The sequence below is a fragment of the Pristiophorus japonicus genome, chromosome 8, assembly GCF_044704955.1.
Source record: "Pristiophorus japonicus isolate sPriJap1 chromosome 8, sPriJap1.hap1, whole genome shotgun sequence".
NCBI lineage: Eukaryota > Metazoa > Chordata > Chondrichthyes > Pristiophoridae > Pristiophorus > Pristiophorus japonicus.
Window position 1 is genome coordinate 119,903,958 of NC_091984.1, and position 12,042 is coordinate 119,915,999.

Genomic DNA, 12,042 nt, shown 5'->3' on the forward strand with positions numbered 1-12,042 from the left:
CATCTCGGGGGGGGGCCCTGTGCGCCTCCCTCAGTTGAGGGGGCTGGTTGGAGGCCAGCTCCCAGGTCTTTCCGCCAGTTGAATATGCAAAGATGCACTAGTAGAGCCACTGACTTGGTCCTCTGAATTCCACTCTTTCCTGTAGGGAAGTGCCTGAGCTAAAGGAATGTTGCTAGCTTTGCTATTGACACCATTCAAGTGAAGCAGTAGATGCATGTAATGACCTTTGACACTGTCAAAGAAATTCAAGAGCCTGTTATTTCCAGTCTTAACTGTTTTCATTTTTTTTCCCCCTAGGTGACTTTACCTCTTCCAGGTTCACAGCTTTCTTTACCCAACTTTGGATCTGCAGGACAACCCTTGATTGCTTTACCCCAATCCCTGCAACCTCTCCAGCACACTTCAGCACAGGGCCAGCCTCACAACTTGAGTAGGCCGACACCGATTAATCAACCCTTTAGGGGCCTAATTGCAACAGGAGCACAGACTGGCATGATTTCTGCAGCAGGCAAGGTAGAGATATGAAAGGAGTTGCTCAGCAAATGAATTGAAATTGTATGTTTTTTTTTTATTGTCAAATTGGATCTAGTAAAATGAACTTAATTTGTAATGTAAGAATTTTGCTAACAGTAATTTTAGAAAACATTTTTGTAAAGATTATTAGGCTTGCAATAGCTGTGATTAGGATGTGTGGGTAAAAGTGAATATTTGCTTATTTCAGATGGCTGAGATGGATCTAAAGCCTTATGGATGTAGTGTAGATGTAAAACCAGGTACACCACCAATCAGCGTACGGAGCATTACACCAACCTCCAGTCCATTCAGGTAAATTCTCGACAATTGAGAGAGAATGATGACGTGATGTCAGGTTTCACATGTACGCTGACGACACCCAGCTCTACCTCCACCACCTCTCGATCCCTCCACTGCCTCTTGTCAGACTGCTTTTCCCACATTCAATCCTGAATGAGCCGCAATTTTCTCCAATTAAACATTGGGAAGACCAAATCCATACTCTTCAGTCCACAGCACAAACTCTGTTTTCCCCCCCCTCATTAGCCACTGTCTCTGGCTGAACCAGACTGCTCGTATCTTTGACATCCTATTTGATCCTGAGCTGAGTTTCTGACTGTATATCTACTCCATCACTAAGACTGCCTACTTCCACCTCCATAAACATTGCCCGTCACTGTCCTGCCTCAGCCTAACTGCTACTGAAACCCTTATCCATGCCTTTGTTACCTCCGGACTCTAGTATTCCAATGCTTTCCTGGCCGGCCTCACATCTTCCACCCTCTCTAAACTTGAGTTTATCCAAAACTCTGGCCTGTATTCGATCTACATTGGCTTCCGGTCCACGAAAGCCTCGATTTTAAAATTCTCATCCTTGTGTTCAAATCTCTCCAACTCTGAGCTCTTGCGCATCCCCAACTTCCTTCGTCCCACTATTTACAGCCATGCCTTCAACCGCCTAGGCCCTAAGCTGTGGAATTTCCTCAATAAGCCTCTCCATCTCTCCACCTCTCTAAGATTCCCCTTACCTCTAACCAAGCTTTGTCACCTGACCTCAATTCTTCCTTGGCTTGGTGTCAATTTTTGTCGTCTTGTGTTCCTGTGAAGTGCTTTGGGACGTTTTCCTACGTTAAAGATGCTATAAAAATGTAAGTTGTGTTGCTGGCACTTGATGAGAACAGTAATAGGGCTGGATGAGGTATCCCTGATGATCTATTTGCCTGTTGTGACCATTTGCTTAGCATACCAGAGTCCCTCATCTATGCAACTTTACTGCACAAAAGTTAGTTCTGATATATTGCATACATGGTACATTGTTAATGTCAGAAATCTGTAGACAAGTGGATAATTTGCATTGTAACTTTGATTTTCAATACTGTGTAAGGGACTGTGTCCTTAGTTGTCTGTTAAAGTATATGACTATGTATTGTCTTATTTCATCATATAACTGCAGACAAATACAGACGTGTTTTTGTTCATTTGCAATGCATTTTGTGATTGATTTTCATTTTAGAGCTAGTTCTACAAGTCCAAACAGCCAATCTAGCAAGATAAACAATATGGTCTATCAGAAACAGTTTTCCTCTGCAGCAGGGGTTCGGATTGCACAGCCATTCCCAGCACAATTTCCACCACAGGTATGTACTTAAAGCACAGATCCTTTAGCCAATACCTTTGAGCATTTTCCTGTTCTACACACTTTCAGAAACCGCAAAGTCTCAGCATTTTTGAAGTACATGTAAAAGTTTTAAACCTTCATACATCATGACGACCATTGATTCATAAAATGTTTCGGTAAGAATGTCTTTTTATCCCCTTCCCTTTTCCACTGCACCACCAGAATAAAACTGCCAGCAGGTCCACAAAATGCCTGCCTACCTGGGATAGAGAGTTTGAACAGTCAGCTTGCACCCTATGCTGCTAAAACATGATTCTGCATGCTTTAGTCTCCATATTTCCCTCTTTCTATTATCTTATTTTATCTTTAATTTTACATGTTTTTCTACCTAATTGATGTTTTGTATTGCTTTATCCCATTAAAGCTAAAACTCTTAACCTTGTTTCTTCTGGGAACAAATTGTGCTTTTGTTGACTGAAAACTGACTTCCAGTCCAAACTGCAGATTGTCATTGTAGTATTGCAAGACACTCGATAATGTCCGGTATATAATATACATCAAACAAGAAGGGAAAGTATATGAGTAGACAATCCTCAAAAGAATAGATCTACCTGCTCGCTTACCTTAACACAAGGTTTTATGCTTAATTTATGTCAAACTTTTTCATTGAAGTTTCTGCCACCTACTATAAGATTGGATTGCTAATATATTTATATTCAAACTGTCAAGTCATGGATTAGCTACCAGGTTAACCGGTTGGAAGTCTACTTTTTGTCTCTTTTCCTGAATATGGTGACGCCGGCTGAAATATGGGCATCTACAGCTCTCTGGCCCATGTGGCCATTCTTCATGTATGTGCATGAACTGTAAATATTGGCAGGCTATTTGACATCCCAATTCTGAACCCAGTTCTATGTTCATTTAACATCCAGACTTTACAGTAAGAGTCACAGGGCGATGTTCAGGAGCAAAGACCGTGGCTGATTCGTCACCTCTGCTCCTGCCTTTTCCCCAGTTAGGAAACGTTGACAATTACAGCATCCCCAGTGCTACCATACTCATTCTCTTGATCCTAAATAAAAAGGCATCTGTTATAAGAATCCAGTTTTACCTTCAACTTTAGTTTATGTAGCTTTCCACTTGTGTTAAAATGGTACTGCTGATCAGAATGCAGGTTCCGCACAGTGCAAATGTAACAGGGGAATTACATTCCATTCTAATTGTTTTCACCAGATGCTTTCCCAACCTAACTTGGTCCCTCCATTGGTAAGACCTCATGGAAATACTTTTTCAGCTCCTGTTCAGAGGCCTCCAATGCCCCTGGCAAATCAGATGCAACCTCAAATGACCACAGGTATCATCTGCCATACTCGTCCTCCGCATATACCAAGGGTTCCTTCAGGGCCTACACAGGGCATCCGTGGAAACCAGGCCCAAGCTGCAATGATGGCTGAACAGGATTTGAAGGTTAGCATTGCTGGCATTTGTGTAAAAAAAAAAAAAAATTTAAATTATAAATTATACATATTCATTAGAAACCTTGACACCAACTGAAACTATGGTCTTCACCAGGACATAAAATGTGGAAAGTTGAGATTCTGCATAAAAATATGTATACATTGTTTTTTATAGTGGCTTATTTTTTGTATTAATTGAACTGTAACAAATATTAAATAATGGCACTACTTTTTATAAAGTTACAAAAATATAATTAACCATCACTAACAGTTGAATCGGAATGGACCTTTTTCTGCAACAATTCTTAAAAGAACTGGCTTTCCACTTGCACTGGGAGTGTGAATTATCATTTGACACTGTGGATATTGCAAGATAGTTATTTTTTGTGCCAATAATATTTCATTATGGTGTCCATATGTTAATTTTTCAAAACAAAAATAATAGTTGTGTTGAAACCTGCAAAATAAAAATAGGATGTGATATAAATTCATTAGCGATTTAGCCTGTCCTCTAGTTCTCTTGCAAGTAGAGGCTTGAATAGAACTGCGCCCATCAATCCACCAGTTATTAAAACTTGAAAAATTATGTAAGCAAATATCTCAAACCTGTAGCAGCTTTAAAGAATAAACATGTTGAAAAATCCAGAGAATTTCTTGGGTATTCAAATTATCACAGCAATGTCGGCTTCTTGTGAATTTGTATTCCTGCATATGTAAGTGCATAGGTTTAATCATTCTGAAGTTTACACTTGTTTTTGTACGCCACAGTGGGTAGTATCAAAAAACCCTACTCCAAAGGAGTTATTTTTATGTATCTCTGGCTGGTTATTACCCAGGTGCTACCGTTTGATTTCCAATGCACCTTAAGAAGGATGTGCAATTTTTGTGAATGTTTCCCAGCTCTTTCACATGACTGGATTTGTTTTTAGCTTGTGCCTCCAGTTGTCCAGAAAAAGCATCAAAGCTCATTTGTTTCCCCTGTTTGTTTCAGGCTAAGCAGCGTGCTGAAGTAATTCAGTCCACGCACAAGTTCTTCTCTGACCAGCAGCAGCAGCAAATGAAACCGCCAGTGAGCAAAGCTCACAAAAATGACGGCAATGGGAGTAAACCTACTGAGAGTGGGACAGGCATTTCGAGCACGAGAGACGAGAAGGTAGAAGAAAAACCCAACTCCAATCAGGCTGCCGTGTCAAAACCTGTTCGAACTGGACCAATCAAACCTCAGGCAGTTAAAACAGAAGAAACAAAATCCTAAATTACTGATAGAACAGAGTAGGTGTCGTAAGCATCCTTGGGGTGTAATGGGGGCTCTTCTCTGTGAGATGAGAGCAGAAAAATAGAGCTCAAAATGTGAAACTTCTTTTATAACAAAGAAGTGAGATGTGAAGTAGTTCAGTGAAAGCTGAACTGTCTTGAGATATGCAGAATCAGATGGATCATTATTTTGAGCAACAGTGAAGCCCAGATGTGTAAACTAATCCTATGATGAACATTTAGTGTTGACTTTTGAATCTTGAAGATTTGAAAAGGCAATGTCTGACTTGTGTGGTATTTCTTTTCCTTGAGATAATCACTGAAATTATGTAAAAATGGCCAGGCTGGTGAATGACGTCTGACCACTTTTACACTTTTTAAGGCAACGATTTAATAATCCTCTTGTTAAAAGGTATCATTTAAAAATTTTCATAAGCTTAATTACAGTAAAGACTACAAAGTGATTTACCTTCTATGAATAACAAAGTTAAGCTCCCTTTTTGAGCCTATTAATTTCCAGTTGTGTTTATGCAAACACCATTTTAATCACAAGTCTAATATTGCCTTTATTGATTATATGCTAGTATTATAGTTGTAGGATGTACTGTATTATACTACGTGAATGTAAGATATCTTGTCTATCTGCTTATGATCAATCATTAATTAGTGACTGTGCTAGCAACACAGCTGTTTTTATTACAGAACTCTTACCCAGGTTTGTTAAAAATAAGATTCTGATGAAGGTACAAAACAATAGAGGATTGCTGTTATTGGTATTCAGAAACCTTGGCACAAAGCGTGAGCTAAAAGATTGATTTATTGATGTGTATATTTTTGTCACATGGCTGTGGTGGCACTGGGAAAGCTACTCTGCTGAAAACACTGCTTACCATCAGTCATGTGTTTGGACGGTCAGTTTTATTTGCTTACTTTGAAAACTCAGCTGTGATGTCTGATTTTGAGATTTGTATTCCACCTGTACTGTGTATTCGTTTGGCATTGTACAGAAGTTAACAGCCATATTGGTATAGAAATATTATACTTTAATTTTTTCATTTGTACAGGGTTAACGCACTGTATTAAATATGTACGATCTTATTTCCAATTAATTTGGTTTGGTTACATAACTAATAAAAATATGCTCTGAAATTTTTTCAGATTCTTGTACCTTGTGTTTCAATAGTAATGGTTTATAGTTACCTTTCTCCATATTGAATTATAGTGCAATTTTCATACTGTTACCAAGTGCCATGTGTAGTGTATTTTTCATTATCAAAACCTTCATATTGGGTGAAGAAGCACTGACTTGGATTTGAACTATGAATATGGATCTTTCTCCCTTGCTCTTACATCCCCCCTCTTTTTCTCTCTTTCCCCCCCCCAAGCATTTTACTCTACTCTAGAAGCAAATGAACAATTGGAAAACTACGATCCAGGAGGAGGCCATTCGGCTCATTGTGTTCTTGTCGGTTAGCAAACAATGTTAAGTTTGCTATATACTGTGAAACTAAAGAACCAAAGACAGGTTGTTTGTGCATTGCGAGATGGTAATTTCGGTTTGAAGATTGTTACTGCTTGACCTATTCCAACACTTGTTTTGTGCTCTCAGCCTAAAAGTGGTTTCCATAAGCAGATCTAGTCTTCTATAAACCAAAACCTATGCCCTTATACTTGGCATGCCCTAGATTAGCAGTTACCTTGTGTTTGATGACTGGAGATCGTACAGAATTCTCACTGCATTCTTGTACATCTTGTGCATGGATGAACATCTATCTTGTAGCTGATCGTGTGCAGTAACCTGGCTGAGATTGGGAACTCATTGGAGATGGGGAATGTCATTTGGAAATAATGCTGATTGATATTAGTTATATTTGTAAAGGAAAGGAACATGCATAAAAATCCATACCAACTTCAACAACTTTTATTTTACAAAGGTAACCAGAAAATCCAGTGCCGGTACTTTGAAAGCTGAGAATGCATTGGGTACAGGGGGTAAGAATCCAGTCTTGTTAATTTTATTTGGATGCACATCTTCCTTTAGGTAAATAAATTCAATCAATTCTACTTGACTCACTCCAAAGGTACCCAGCCAGCCTGAAACACTGATAGTAATGAAAATGCATATGTGGGGCATTCTTTTTGTTGCAACGCACATACAAGGACCTTGCAGTTCCTTGTGTCTGATCAAAATAAAGTTTCTTTATTAAATGAGCCTCTTCACAATTTTTTTTACATTTGCCAGCAGGATGCCGCAATTTTTTTTAGTAATGTTTTCTGCTATTCTCTTCAGAGATGACTGAAGCACTGGGGACTATTAAAGATACTCACTTCTAAAGTGTAGTGTGATTTTTGGAGGTCAGGGCTTCCTTCTAGTACATGCTCATCTACATGAAAAATCAAACCATTTGTGTCGGACCAAGTTTTTTTTCAAGTAAGTATTGATTGCAATTGGTTGAGCTAATTTGAGATTCCTTCCACAACTTTTTTCCCTCTACTCAATTTTTTAATTTTTGGCAAAGAAAATATCTGGATGGGACTGAATTGCTTCTGTAAACAAAAAGGATTATATTCTCCGCTCTGACTAAATACTGTTCGATTGGTTTATAGTGAGACTACAGTCAAAGAGTTGAGAATATTTTTTGCATGCATAATCTGACAATCAAGTTACAGATTTGTGAATTATTTTTTAATCAAAGCATCATCTGCATCACAACTGTTCAAACCTTTAATTACTTTTAATTATTGCTATTAACATTTGCTTCACTGATAAACGGTTAAAGCTGGTCTCATTGTCCTGAAATTAGTGCACAAATTACTGTTGTGCTATAACTAACCATAATATATATACATTTGTTTTTTTGAGAAAATAACAATTTCATGTCCATGGGAGATAACTGTCATATTTTGGAAAGCCTAATGTCATACATGACCATGTTGAAATTGTCCCAAGCCAGGATCTTCTTTTCTGCTGGATTATAATCAATCATGCTGTTGTATCGGTAGCGGTTCTCAAATGGGATGCTCAGTGCCTTGCTGCTGTTTGTGTTAGTGTTATAGGCAAAATTGATCATGGCATTGTGTATGGAATAACTGCTCACTGTGTAGAGTGTCCCGCAGATCATGAAGGAATTAGCAACCGATCTTCTGCGTATCGCCGTCGTCCAGGTTTGCTCTACCTCCAGGGTGTTGGGATCCAGTTTGGAGATGACGATAGCTCCTTGAGCCTGATTGGTGCTGTAGGTTACCCAGAGCCCCAGCTCATCTACACCAAAGTCGATGTCTGTATAGCCACCCCAGGAGTATGGGTAGGCTCCTCGGTAGCCTGCATTGGGCAACTCCTTTTGAACTAAAATGGTCTCTGTTTTCATATCATATCTCAGTAAAGTCCTTGACTTATGTCTCTGGTAGTATAAGGATCCTCTGTAAATGACACTCCCTGTGCTTTCTACTGGTTGTGGTAACATATAAACTTTGTTGGGGTAGCCCTTCATGAACTGATCTAGGTCACGGTACTCGTACAGCTGCCGAACGTCGATGCCAACCGCGTTGATTCTCCAGATGGACTCTTGGGTCTGAGGTGGCACAGGCTCAGGATCTTTCATCCAAACTCCATACCTGCCTATAATGGTGTCTGCTTTTTGGAATGTAATTGGTTCTCCTACCCATTCTAGCATTCCACAACCTGTCGGGGCAAGATTAAGATACAAATCCATTCAGGCACTGCATTTAACTTTGTTAATTTTACCACACAAGCAGGGACCTACTTTATCGTCCTCCAGAATGAAAATGTGTACTCTGGCTAACTTAGGGTTGCTTACAGAGAAGCAATTTCCTTTGGTTGGTTGGTTGGTGGGTGGGGGGGCGGAATTCAGAACAAGCACCCATTCAGTCACTACTTAAAACCTACCTCTTTGAGCCACAGTGAGATATTGGAGGGCTTGGTCAATGTCAAATTGTGTTTGGTAACACTCCTGTGAAGTACCGTGGGGCATTTTACTATGTTGAAAGCGCTCTGTAAATCTAAGTTAAGAGGCTGGAAGTTGGTGGTGCCCCTTCGCCCCCTGCTGGTCCCTTAAATACGCTGCACACTTTATCACCCGACAACATTTAGCGAAATGATTGCAATTATATATAAATATTTTTTAAAACACAATCGAAATAAAACATGCAAATGATATCAGTGCTGTTATCTGCCCGCAGGCAGGGCTTTCTGCTACAAACGGTCGAGCAGGGGAATTTGTAAATGCAAACATTGAATGTGTAGATACCTAAGCCGTGCTGTGCCCTGGTCGAGCTGCCGGAATCAGTGCGCGGTATCAGTTTGGGTGCTGGGATCTCCGTGATCGCCGATTTCAGCTCTTGGTATCCAGGGTGTTCGAAGCTCCAATTAGACGCTGCGGGGAAGAGGGAAAATATCATGCTGGACATTGTAAATAGAAAATCGACAACTAAAAATTGACGCAATTTAATATCACCTGCAACCTTTAGCAATATTTCTCGTTACTAAAACATTCAACCTTCCAGAAGGAATAATTATGGAGCATTTTTGGGGGAAAAAATTGAATCAGACTCTTACCTCCGCGGTCCGGCTGTGTTCTCTGTCGAGAAGATAAACCGGATAATCCCTGCCTCCCTAAAACAAGACAAAATATCAACTTGTTTCAGAATCCGGCACTTTCCCCAGTCTACCTGCCCCTCTCACTCACTATCCCCATTGGTTTCTAGCATTTTAAAAAACTGAAATCAAATTTGCACAAATCAAATGGGAGAGGAAAAAGTGCAGCGAGCATTAAAAAAATACAAGTTTTATAATTGGACATTTATGAATATTTAAGGTGCTGAGAATGCACAACAATCAGCCTAAAAGAGAAAATAGAGATTTTTTTTTGGATTCGATCTTCCATCTGAGCTACCTGGCCCTGTAATCTCTATCAGAGAATCATAGAAATTTACAGCACGGAAGGAGCCCATCGTGTACGCGCCGGCCAACAAGAGGCTATCCAGCCGAATTCCATTTTCCAGCTCCAGATCCGTAACCCTGCAGGTTACAGCACTTCAGGTGCACATCCAAGTACTTTTTAAAAGTGGTGAGGGTTTCTGCCTCTACCACCCTTTCAGGCAGTGAGTTCCAGACCCCCACCACCCTCTGGGTGAAGACATTTCCCCTCAAATCTGCTCTAACCCTCCCGTGCAGTAAGGTTTAACTTCAGATTTACAGCCGGTAGTTTGTATTTATTCATCATTCGCTTGTAGTTGTGAGCAGTTAATGTTAAATATAAATAAGCGAATGTGTGTCTTTAGTAGAATTATTGGTGTAATAAAGCTCTGCTCTTCCAGGAGGGTCCCCGGAGCGTGTTTATACTCTAACTTTCGATTTACTGCTCCAGCATAAAACTAAAGTCTGATCCCGGAGCAGAGTGAGAGCACTCCCGAAGACCAGTCTCAATATGATCCTGGAGCAGAGATTGAGGGCACTCCCAGACCCCCGTCCCACTGTGAATCCCGGAGCCCGGTTTCAAACTGATCTCGAAGCACTCTTGGAGCCCGGTCCCACTGTGATCCCGGAGCCCGGTCTCAAACTGATCCCGATGCACTCCCGGAGCCCGGTCTCAATGCGATCCCGGAGCAGAGAGATTGAGAGCACTCCCGGAGCCCGGTTTCAATGTGATCCCGGAGCATTCCCAGAGCCCGGTCTCAATGTGATCCCGATGCACTCCTGGAGCCCGGTCTCAATGTGATCCCGGAGCAGGCAGTGTGACCATAGTTGGGGATGACCTGCCGCTGCTCCGGGAAGAGCCCAGGTGAGGGCTCCCAGCTCCCGAGTCCTGTCTAAACTCTCCCAGAGAGGATGGTCGGTGGTTTACAGCGCGGTGTCCCGGAGGGAGCTGTCCCCTAATGCTGGGTCCACAGAGCCCGGGAGTGCGCTCTGACCGCCCCCTGTAACCCAGTCCCACCGGAGCCCGGTCTCAATGTGATCCCGGAGTACTCCCGGAGCCCGGTCTCAATGTGATCCCGGAGCACGCCTGCAGTCCGGTCCTGCTGTGATCCCGGAGTCCGGTCCGCTGACAGTTCCTACCCCCTCGGGCGGGTTGCTGCGAGTCCTGGGGAGTGTCTCTGATGGCCGAGCACTGGTTGGCCCGGAGGTGAGTGTTCTCCTGCTTCATGCTCTCCAGCCGCCTCAGTAGGTCCACCTTCTCCATCTCCAGCCTGCGGACATCGCCCTGGGATCTGGGGGCCGGGCTCAGCGAGCCTTGGCCCGGAGCCTGACCCTGAACTCCGGCCACCCAGCCCTCCAGCAGCCGCAGCCTGGTGCCCAGCGACTCCAGCTCCGTCTGCCGGGCCGCCCCGTCCCGCTGCAACTCCCGCACGGCGGCCACAGCCTCGCCCGGCTCCGAGCAGCCGTTGTCGGCGGGGCCGGGCACGGCGAAGGTGTAAATGCAGCGGCCATCCCGGTTCAGGTTACGGGACAAGCTGGGCGGCGGCTGGGCGGAGGCTCGCAGGAAGAGGGTCAACACAGTCAGCACGGAGGCGGCGCTCATCCCGGGCTCTGTGTGGGCGCTGTGTGTGTGTGTCCCGGCTGTGCCCTCTGTGTGTCCGGGGCTCAGCTCTGTGTCTGCGGCAGTCCCAGTACCAGGGTATTTATAATGCGCTTTCCAGGGGGCGGGCTCCACTGTAAACAGCTCAACAGCCCAGCTCCCCACATCATCGGGAGGGGAGGGGGGGCTTTATTCACCACCTCGGGAATAAAGTGGCTCGAATTTGCTGGGACGTGGGGAAAGGGCAGGGCAGTGGGACTAATGGGACAGCTCTCTCAAAGGGGCTGGCACGGGCAGGCCGGGCCGAATCACGCTCCGGTTCTACCTTCTAGGGTCAGCATTAGGGTGGGGACTGCGTGTTGTGAGTGAGTGAGCGTTACCCTCACTGCAGGTTTGGAAGGTAAAGGAACAACTAACCACTTAAACCGAAGAAATGGTCATTTCTGACAAAGGAGTTCTGACGAAAGGTCATCGACCTGAAACGTTAACTCTGTTTTTCTTTCCACAGATGCTGCCTGGCCCGCTGAGTGCTGCCAGCATTTTGTGTTTCTATTTTTAAATGCTCTTGCTTGCACACATAATGGGTACAATTAGATTTAGGATCAAAGTCACAGATTTTAAGATCAATCCCTATCTCCAATTGTAATCTATAGGACTCGTCTAC

At 42.9% G+C, this 12,042-nt stretch overlaps 2 protein-coding genes across 8 annotated transcripts in view; one reads left to right on the forward strand and one right to left on the reverse strand.

The window, feature by feature from the left end:
- Nucleotides 1-5,994, forward strand: part of prrc2c (proline-rich coiled-coil 2C) — a 99,179-nt gene extending 93,185 nt beyond the window's left edge. For 5 of the 7 annotated variants that reach the window (XM_070887364.1, XM_070887368.1, XM_070887367.1 and 2 more), the window contains 5 exons: nucleotides 298-513; nucleotides 722-825; nucleotides 2,027-2,150; nucleotides 3,365-3,598; nucleotides 4,580-5,994. In XM_070887364.1, the coding sequence (XP_070743465.1) occupies nucleotides 298-513; nucleotides 722-825; nucleotides 2,027-2,150; nucleotides 3,365-3,598; nucleotides 4,580-4,843 (942 nt within the window). In that variant the 3' untranslated portion in view covers nucleotides 4,844-5,994. The remainder of the gene's footprint in view (nucleotides 1-297; nucleotides 514-721; nucleotides 826-2,026; nucleotides 2,151-3,364; nucleotides 3,599-4,579) is intronic. The other 2 variants (XM_070887369.1, XM_070887370.1) reach the window with 1 other exon arrangement.
- Nucleotides 5,995-7,669: 1,675 nt separating this feature from the next.
- myoc (myocilin) lies at nucleotides 7,670-11,386 on the reverse strand. The gene is made up of 4 exons (XM_070886206.1): nucleotides 10,919-11,386; nucleotides 9,419-9,475; nucleotides 9,111-9,236; nucleotides 7,670-8,524 (listed from the first exon to the last, which is right to left on the reverse strand). The coding sequence occupies exons 1-4, from the start codon at nucleotides 11,379-11,381 to the stop codon at nucleotides 7,740-7,742; spliced, it is 1,431 nt and encodes a 476-aa protein (XP_070742307.1). The 5' UTR covers nucleotides 11,382-11,386; the 3' UTR covers nucleotides 7,670-7,739.
- Between the last annotated feature and the right edge of the window lie 656 nt (nucleotides 11,387-12,042).